Source organism: Nerophis ophidion, linkage group LG26 (genome assembly GCF_033978795.1).
Source record: "Nerophis ophidion isolate RoL-2023_Sa linkage group LG26, RoL_Noph_v1.0, whole genome shotgun sequence".
Lineage (NCBI taxonomy): Eukaryota > Metazoa > Chordata > Actinopteri > Syngnathiformes > Syngnathidae > Nerophis > Nerophis ophidion.
In genome coordinates, this window is record NC_084636.1 from 1,033,776 (window position 1) to 1,043,775 (window position 10,000).

Sequence of the window (10,000 nt, forward strand, 5' to 3'; positions counted from 1 at the left end):
GGATAACAGTTGTAGACCGTAGGTGGCGCTCATTACCTGGGCGGGCATGACTACTAAGGATAACAGTTGTAGACCTTAGGTGGCGCTCACTACCTGGGCGGGCATGACTTCTAAGGATAACAGTTGTAGACCGTAGGTGGCGCTCACTACCTGGGCGGGCATGACTTCTAAGGATAACAGTTGTAGACCTTAGGTGGCGCTCACCACCTGGGCGGGCATGACTTCTAAGGATAACAGTTGTAGACCTTAGGTGGCGCTCACTACCTGGGCGGGCATGACTTTTAAGGATAACAGTTGTAGACCTTAGGTGGCGCTCACTACATGGGCAGGCATGACTTCTAAGGATAACAGTTGTAGACCGTAGGTGGCGCTCACTACCTGGGCGGGCATGACTTCTAAGGATAACAGTTGTAGACCGTAGGTGGCGCTCACTACCTGGGCGGGCATGACTTCAGCGTTGGTGCCGCAGATCTGGACCTCGGCGTAGAGACACGCTCGGTAGTGAGCCTCCACGATGTCGCGCCCGTACGCCTTGTCGGCGCCCACGCCGCAGTAGTACGGACCTGAGGGGGCGGGGCCACAACAGGTTTAGACAAACACGGCGGCGCCGCCCGCGTCTCCGCCTCACCTTGCGGGCCCGGGAAGCCGTTCTTGGGCCATCCGAAGGGGTGTCCGTCCGTGCCCAGCAGGGTGTACTCCTGCTCCATCCCGAACCAGGGCTGCTCGCTGGCTACCCTGCTCATCACGCGCCTGCAGCTCCCCCGCAGGTTGCTCTCTGGGGAGCACACAGCAGCTGCACAGGACTGCGGACCACCACCATAGTTGGGGAACATACCTGCGGCCTGGCGGTTGTACTTCAGCACCTCGCAGAGGACCAGCTTGTTGGGGTCCTTCCTGAAGGGGTCTCTGAACATGGCGGCCGGGACCAGGAACATGTCGCTGTTGGAGCCCTCCGACTGGTACGTGCTGGAGCCGTCAAAGTTCCACTCCGGAAGATCTGCCACATAAATGGATTTTCTCCTTATGAATAACACAATCATTCCAACCAACAGGTCTTACCTTGAACAGTTTTGGGTTCTGAGTCCAGAGTTCTGGTCTTGCAGCGGAGACCCTCTCCGGAGCCGTCGATCCAGATGTACATGGCCTGGACCCGGGATCCCTGGGGGAGGTCCAAGTACTGGCGCTTGACGACCTTGTTCAGCTTGGAACTGGCTGAGGTGGACATGGTCACGACTCCAGACCTGGAGGGGCTCAGGCACGCGCGCAGGTGAGACGTGCACGAGCGTGGACGAGGGAGAGGGAGAGCGACTCTTCAGGTATCAATCGGCCTGTATCGTCCCCCTACGCGAGTTTTATAACCGCCGAGGCGCGTGCTCGCTGCGCCTGATTGGCCACGCGTGACTGCATGCGCGCCTCCCCGCGTGACGTCACGCTGGGACCAGGCTTGAATGAAATAAACACGTCTTTACGTGGGGAAGTGATTGGGAAAAGAGTCCAAAGTACACATTTGTACAAACACCGCGCCGCCTAGCGTGGTTAAAATGCTAAAAGTACACGCAACACGCCACGTCACGCCAACACTTTCACTTTTCTTCGTTTTTATTCCCTTTTTTATTTCAATATCATCTTAGCTTTGCATCAGGCTGACACCTAGCTAAATGGCGACATCTAGCGGACAAAAGCCCACAGCAGCAAACATTTTGCATTCATAAGACGCTCACGTGATAAATAATAATAATAATTCTAAATAATATATTTCGATACAAATCATGGTCAATAGTACATGTAAATACATAAAGTAATAACTCGTTATTTTATCAGACACTATGAGAGGAGGGCCAGTGTACCTAATATAGTGTCCGCCACGTGACAGTTAATAAGAAGAATCAATCAATCAATCAATCAATGTTTACTTATATAGCCCTAAATCACTAGTGTCTCAAAGGGCTGCACAAACCACTACGACATCCTCGGTAGGCCCAGAATGAATGAATGAATGAATGATCTCACCCATCAAGCTCCTGGAAACTTCCACGACACGAGGAGAAAATCAATAGCTACTCAGCCCCATGATAATCATCATTGATTATCGATCATTACTTGTCTTGGTTAGCTTAGCTGCAGCAAGGGCTAACGTGGGCGTTGTCGCGGTTCAGGGTGACGTCACGCGCACGGCTAACTATGGACCAATGAACGTCAAGCACACACGAAGGCTGTGGTCGGCGGTGTGACGTCACCGCCTACTTTGGTGCGAACGTTTGCTGCGGGGACAAAACCTTGTTGGCGGTCCCTGACGTCACTGGACGATCTCTAAACTGGACTAACTTTGTACTCGATTAACTCTAAACAAGATTAACTCTAAACAGGAGTATCTTTAGACTAGACCAACTTTAAACTTTATACTAGACCGGGGGTCGGCAACCTGCGGCTCTTTAGCGCCGCCCTAGTGGCTCTCTGGAGCTTTTTCAAAAATGTATGAAAAATGGAAAAAGATGAGGGGGAAATATTTTTGTTTTAATATAGTTTCTGCAGGAGGACAAACATGACACAAACCTCCCTAATTGCTGTAAAACACACTGTTTATATTAAACATGCTGATTCCAGTATTTGGCGAGTGCCGTTTTGTCCTATTAATTTTGGCGGTCCTTGAACTCACCGTAGTTTGTTTACATGTACAACTTTCTCCGACTTTCTAAGACATGTTTTATGCCACTTCTTTTTCTGTCTCATTTTGTCCACCAAACTTTTAATGTTGTGCATGAATGCACAAAGGTGAGTTTTGTTGACGTTATTGACTTGTGTGGAGTGTTAATCAGACATATTTGCTCACTGCATGACTGCAAGCTAATCGATGCTAACATGCTATTTAGGCTAGCTGTATGTACATATTGCATCATTATGCCTCATTTGTAGCTATATTTGAGCTCATTTAGTTTCCTTTAAGTCCTCATAATTCAATTTATATCTCATGACACACTATCTGTATGTAATATGGCTTTTAAATTTGTTTTGGGGCTCCAGACAGAATTGTTTTTGTATTTTTGGTCCAATATGGCTCTTTCAACATTTTGAGCTGCCGACCCCTGTCCTCAACTAACTTTAAAGTGGAGTAGCTTTATACTAGAGCAACTTTAAAGTGGAGTAGCTTTATACTAGAGCAACTTTAAAGTGGAGTAGCAACTTTAAAGTGGTAGCTTTATACTAGAGCAACTTTAAAGTGGAGTAGCTTTATACTAGAGCAACTTTAAAGTGGAGTAGCTTTATACTAGACCAGTGGTCTCAGACACGCTGCCTAGGGGCCAATCGTGGCCTGCGAGACGTTATTTTGCGGCCCCCACCATTATATGACAGTTTAATGTAAGGCTGGCCTGCTTGACAGCGTTGTGTTATTTGGCTCCAAAATGACTCTTTCACTGTTCTGGGGTGCCTACCTCTGCTAGCATTAAAAGATTACAGTTGGTACAAAATGCGGCTGCTAGACTTTTGACAAGAACAAGAAAGTTTGATCACATTACGCCTGTACTGGCTCACCTGCACTGGCTTCCTGTGCACTTAAGATGTGACTTTAAGGTTTTACTACTTACGTATAAAATACTACACGGTCTAGCTCCATCTTATCTTGCCGATTGTATTGTACCATATGTCCCGGCAAGAAATCTGCGTTCAAAGGACTCCGGCTTATTAGTGATTCCCAAAGCCCAAAAAAAGTCTGCGGGCTATAGAGCATTTTCCGTTCGGGCTCCAGTACTCTGGAATGCCCTCCCGGTAACAGTTCGCGATGCCACCTCAGTAGAAGCATTTAAGTCTCACCTTAAAACTCATTTGTATACTCTAGCCTTTAAATAGACTCCCTTTTTAGACCAGTTGATCTGCCGTTTCTTTTCTTTTTCTTCTATGTCCCACTCTCCCGTGTGGAGGGGGTCCGGTCCGATCCGGTGGCCATGTACTGCTCGCCTGTGTATCGGCTGGGGACATCTCTGCGCTGCTGGTCCGCCTACGCTTGGGATGGTTTCCTGCTGGCTCCGCTGTGAACGGGACTCTCGCTGCTGTGTCTTGGATCCTCTTTGGACTGGACTCTCGCGACTGTGTTGTATCCATTGTGGATTGAACTTTCACAGTATCATGTTAGACCCGCTCGACATCCATTGCTTTCCTCCTCTCTAAGGTTCTCATAGTCATCATTGTCACCGACGTCCCACTGGGTCATTATTGTCACCAATGTCCCACTGGGTGTGAGTTTTCCTACCGAGGATGTCGTGGTGGTTTGTGCAGCCCTTTGAGACACTAGTGATTTAGGGCTATATAAGTAAACATTGATTGATTGATTGATTAGTGGAAAAGCGGCAAATGAGTGAAAGCGACAGAGACGTTGCCATGGAGATGAGGGTTTTCTTACATGCCTGGCTGCAGTCACACTGTGACACCTGTCTGTCAGCAATAACAGTCCATGATAACCCGGACCAATTCAAACCATAATTAGTTTTTTTTATTGTTTCATTTGCACTGCCTCACACGATGAACACTACTTATATTTCTATATGACACAGGATAACACTCTGGGAGCCCTCACTTTTTTGCGCTCGCTATCCCGGTACCTTCCTGGCTATTATCCACCGACCGCCGTGTTGCTGTAGGGAGGGAAAGCAGAAGGACACACATTGTGGAAATAACATTATTCTCCGTGCGTGGGCTAAATACAAATATATTCCACAACCCCAAACACATCCTTTCCAAAGCCTGCAGAGATGAGAAAGGTTAGTGATGAGCAAAGACAATTCCAGGAAAAGTGGGAGATGCAATATTTCTTTGTTGAGCACAGGGACACCCTGACGTGTGTTATTTGCACAAAGAAAGTTGTGCTGCACAAATAATACAATTTGAAACAACATTGCTGAGGAGGATGCAACATTTTTTTGAAGAAATCTTTTCTTGCGGCCCAGCCTCACCCAGACTCTGCATCCAGTGGCCCCCAAGTCAGTTTGAGACCCCTGTACTAGACCAACTTTAAACTGGACTAGCTTTAAATTAGAATAACTTTAAAGTGGAGTAATTTTATACTAGACTAACTGTAAAGTGGAGTAGTTTTATACTAGACTAACTTTAAAGTGGAGTAGTTTTAAACTAGACTAACTGTAAAGTGGAGTAGTTTTAAACTGTTAAGGTGAGTTGTAGTTTTTCCCTCGGCCAATTAACGTCGGTGCTGCGTCCGTCCACAAGGTGGCACTGTAGACTAACTATCAGAATGAAGGTTTTAAAAAGATATTTAATATTAGATGTATTTACAGTACCATGTATGACTTTTTTTGACAGAGATACTGTAACTACAAAATATAATCTATTTTGAGTGCATGATTTAATTATAATATACTGTCTCTTAATGGCTCTCTATCTTGGCAATTTTTAAAAAACAACACTAAAATATGTTTAGCCAATTGTAAAATATAACTGAGTATTGAAAAAAAATACACACACACATTTATATACATCTTTGTGTGAGTGTATTTTTTCACTACTCACTACTGTATGTATGTATATATATATATATATATATATATATATATGTATGTATGTATGTATGTATGTGTGTGTGTGTATATACTTTATGATTTATATATATATATCTTATGTATATATATATATATATATATTTATATATATATATATATATGTATGTTTATATGTATATGTATGCATATGTATGTATATATATATGTATGTATATGCATGTATATATACTGTATGTGTATATGTATATATGCATATATGTTTATGTATATATGTATATATGCATATATATATATGCACACACACACATTCACCTACACGTATACACAATTTTATGTATATATTGTATATTCTATGTTTATATAAATCTCTCTCTCTCTCTCTCTATGTAGATATATATCCCTCTCAAACATGCTTAAAAATGAAAATAAAATCAGAAAATGAGCACTTTGAGGATTTAAACTTTACCATCTTGATGTTTGTGGCTGTAAGAGAATGTTTGCCAAACCTTTTAACAATTCAAACATGAGCACAAAAATATTTTCTCATGATAATAAAATGGAGAAGTGGTAAAAAAATAACAGACATATTTATCAGGCTTATTTATCAGACATATTTATCCATTACGACTACTCGTCGTGTTTCTGCACTGCTGATGAGAGAAGAAGTAGAAAGTACTACCAGGAGATGGTAGAAAGTACTACCAGGAGATGGTAGAAAGTACTACCAGGAGATGGTAGAAAGTACTACCAGGAGATGGTAGAAAGTACTACCAGGAGATGGTAGAAAGTACTACCAGGAGATGGTAGAAAGTACTACCAGGAGATGGTAGAAAGTACTACCAGGAGATGGTAGAAAGTACTACCAGGAGATGGTAGAAAGTACTACCAGGAGATGTTGTGACCAAGTGTCGTTCTTATCTGTGCTGTAAAGTTCAAATTTGAACGACAATATAAAATAAGTCTAAGTCTAAGTACTGTAGATAATGCTGCACACCTCATGTCCAGAAAGTAGATAATGCTGCACACCTCATGTCCAGCAAGTAGATAATGCTGCACACCTCATCTCCAGCAAGTAGATAATGCTGCACACCTCATGTCCAGCAAGTAGATAATGCTGCACACCTCATCTCCAGCAAGTAGATAATGCTGCACACCTCATGTCCAGAAAGTAGATAATGCTGCACACCTCATCTCCAGCAAGTAGATAATGCTGCACACCTCATGTCCAGCAAGTAGATAATGCTGCACACCTCATGTCCAGAAAGTAGATAATGCTGCACACCTCATGTCCAGCAAGTAGATAATGCTGCACACCTCATGTCCAGCAAGTAGATAATGCTGCACACCTCATGTCCAACAAGTAGATAATGCTGCACACCTCATGTCCAGCAAGTAGATAATGCTGTACACCTCATGTCCAGAAAGTAGATAATGCTGCACATCTCATCTCCAGCAAGTAGATAATGCTGCACACCTCATGTCCAGAAAGTAGATAATGCTGTACACCTCATGTCCAGCAAGTAGATAATGCTGCACACCTCATGTCCAGCAAGTAGATAATGCTGCACACCTCATGTCCAGCAAGTAGATAATGCTGTACACCTCATGTCCAGCAAGTAGATAATGCTGCACACCTCATGTCCAGAAAGTAGATAATGCTGCACACCTCATCTCCAGCAAGTAGATAATGCTGCACACCTCATGTCCAGAAAGTAGATAATGCTGCACACCTCATCTCCAGCAAGTAGATAATGCTGCACACCTCATGTCCAGCAAGTAGATAATGCTGCACACCTCATGTCCAGAAAGTAGATAATGCTGCACACCTCATGTCCAGAAAGTAGATAATGCTGCACACCTCATGTCCAGCAAGTAGATAATGCTGTACACCTCATGTCCAGAAAGTAGATAATGCTGCACATCTCATCTCCAGCAAGTAGATAATGCTGCACACCTCATGTCCAGAAAGTAGATAATGCTGTACACCTCATGTCCAGCAAGTAGATAATGCTGCACACCTCATGTCCAGCAAGTAGATAATGCTGCACACCTCATGTCCAGCAAGTAGATAATGCTGTACACCTCATGTCCAGCAAGTAGATAATGCTGCACACCTCATGTCCAGAAAGTAGATAATGCTGCACACCTCATCTCCAGCAAGTAGATAATGCTGCACACCTCATGTCCAGAAAGTAGATAATGCTGCACACCTCATCTCCAGCAAGTAGATAATGCTGCACACCTCATGTCCAGCAAGTAGATAATGCTGCACACCTCATGTCCAGAAAGTAGATAATGCTGCACACCTCATGTCCAGAAAGTAGATAATGCTGCACACCTCATGTCCAGCAAGTAGATAATGCTGTACACCTCATGTCCAGAAAGTAGATAATGCTGCACATCTCATCTCCAGCAAGTAGATAATGCTGCACACCTCATGTCCAGAAAGTAGATAATGCTGTACACCTCATGTCCAGCAAGTAGATAATGCTGCACACCTCATGTCCAGCAAGTAGATAATGCTGCACACCTCATGTCCAGCAAGTAGATAATGCTGTACACCTCATGTCCAGCAAGTAGATAATGCTGCACACCTCATGTCCAGAAAGTAGATAATGCTGCACACCTCATCTCCAGCAAGTAGATAATGCTGCACACCTCATGTCCAGAAAGTAGATAATGCTGCACACCTCATCTCCAGCAAGTAGATAATGCTGCACACCTCATGTCCAGCAAGTAGATAATGCTGCACACCTCATGTCCAGAAAGTAGATAATGCTGCACACCTCATCTCCAGCAAGTAGATAATGCTGCACACCTCATGTCCAGCAAGTAGATAATGCTGCACACCTCATGTCCAGCAAGTAGATAATGCTGTACACCTCATGTCCAGAAAGTAGATAATGCTGCACATCTCATCTCCAGCAAGTAGATAATGCTGCACACCTCATGTCCAGAAAGTAGATAATGCTGTACACCTCATGTCCAGCAAGTAGATAATGCTGCACACCTCATGTCCAGCAAGTAGATAATGCTGCACACCTCATGTCCAGAAAGTAGATAATGCTGTACACCTCATGTCCAGCAAGTAGATAATGCTGCACACCTCATGTCCAGCAAGTAGATAATGCTGCACACCTCATGTCCAGCAAGTAGATAATGCTGCACACCTCATGTCCAGCAAGTAGATAATGCTGCACACCTCATGTCCAGAAAGTAGATAATGCTGGATTTGGGACAGCAGCACTTCATTAACACCCCAGGAAGTAAGTGCACTTCTCAAAGTGTACTGACTTAGCAGAAGTTTGCTGGAAGTCACAGACCTCAGCAATGGTGAGAAGAAGTCAACAAGTTGCCCTTTGACCCTCAGAGCTAACCCAGCCTCCCTCTTTCACTTTCACTTTCACTTTCTGCACTAATTAGACTTTCAGCACGTTTCATTCAACGCCAAAACATTTGCAGCTCATTTGCGGCGACCTCATTAGTGGAGCACCAGGCTGGCTCATCAATTAGCAGATTAATGGGAGAACTTTCCAGAAGTGGAGCAGGCCAGCGGAGAGCTGAGAACTGAGAACTGAGAACTGAGTGTTGAGAGCTGAGAACTGAGAACTGAGTGTTGAGAGCGCCTTTCATCAGAAGCCTGCTCGGGCTTGTCAGGTCAGAGGTCAACAGGAACCTTACGCTAACTTTGACAAGACATGCTACCTCTCTTTGTTGACATGTTGTTGACATGCTACCTCTCTTTGTTGACATGTTGACATGCTACCACTCTTTGTTGACATGTTGTTGACATGCTACCTCTCTTTGTTGACATGTTGTTGACATGCTACCACTCTTTGTTGACATGCTACCACTCTTTGATGACATGTTGTTGACATGCTACCACTCTTTGTTGACATGCTACCACTCTTTGTTGACATGTTGTTGACATGCTACCACTCTTTGTTGACATGCTACCACTCTTTGTTGACATGCTACCACTCTTTGTTGACATGTTGTTGACATGCTACCACTCTTTGTTGACATGTTGTTGACATGCTACCACTCTTTGATGACATGTTGTTGACATGCTACCACTCTTTGTTGACATGTTGACATGCTACCACTCTTTGTTGACATGTTGTTGACATGCTACCACTCTTTGATGACATGTTGTTGACATGCTACTACTCTTTGTTGACGTGTTGTTGACATGCTACCACTCTTTGTTGACATGTTGTTGACATGGTACCACTCTTTGTTGACATGTTGACATGCTACCACTCTTTGTTGACATGTTGTTGACATGCTACCACTCTTTGATGACATATTGTTGACATGCTACCACTCTTTGATGACATGTTGTTGACATGGTACCACTCTTTGATGACATGTTGTTGACATGCTACCACTCTTTGATGACATGTTGTTGACATGCTACCACTCTTTGATGACATGTTGTTGACATGCTACCACTCTTTGATGACATGTTGTTGACATGCTTCCACTCTTTG

General features: G+C 44.0%; 2 protein-coding genes across 5 annotated transcripts in view; one reads left to right on the forward strand and one right to left on the reverse strand.

Moving 5' to 3' along the window:
* Positions 1 to 1,366, reverse strand: part of LOC133543509 (glutamine synthetase-like) — an 8,842-nt gene extending 7,476 nt beyond the window's left edge. The window contains exons 1-4 of the mRNA XM_061888102.1: positions 1,060 to 1,366; positions 836 to 997; positions 629 to 775; positions 436 to 563 (exon numbers count right to left, since the gene is read on the reverse strand). Of these exons, the coding sequence (XP_061744086.1) occupies positions 436 to 563; positions 629 to 775; positions 836 to 997; positions 1,060 to 1,225 (603 nt within the window). The 5' untranslated portion in view covers positions 1,226 to 1,366. The remainder of the gene's footprint in view (positions 1 to 435; positions 564 to 628; positions 776 to 835; positions 998 to 1,059) is intronic.
* Positions 1,367 to 2,691: 1,325 nt separating this feature from the next.
* Positions 2,692 to 10,000, forward strand: part of LOC133543503 (pre-B-cell leukemia transcription factor 1-like) — a 71,081-nt gene continuing 63,772 nt past the window's right edge. For 3 of the 4 annotated variants that reach the window (XM_061888094.1, XM_061888093.1, XM_061888096.1), the window contains exon 1: positions 2,748 to 2,772. In XM_061888094.1, the coding sequence (XP_061744078.1) occupies positions 2,763 to 2,772 (10 nt within the window). In that variant the 5' untranslated portion in view covers positions 2,748 to 2,762. Of the gene's footprint in view, positions 2,773 to 10,000 lie in introns of all 4 variants that reach the window. The other variant, XM_061888095.1, reaches the window with a different exon arrangement.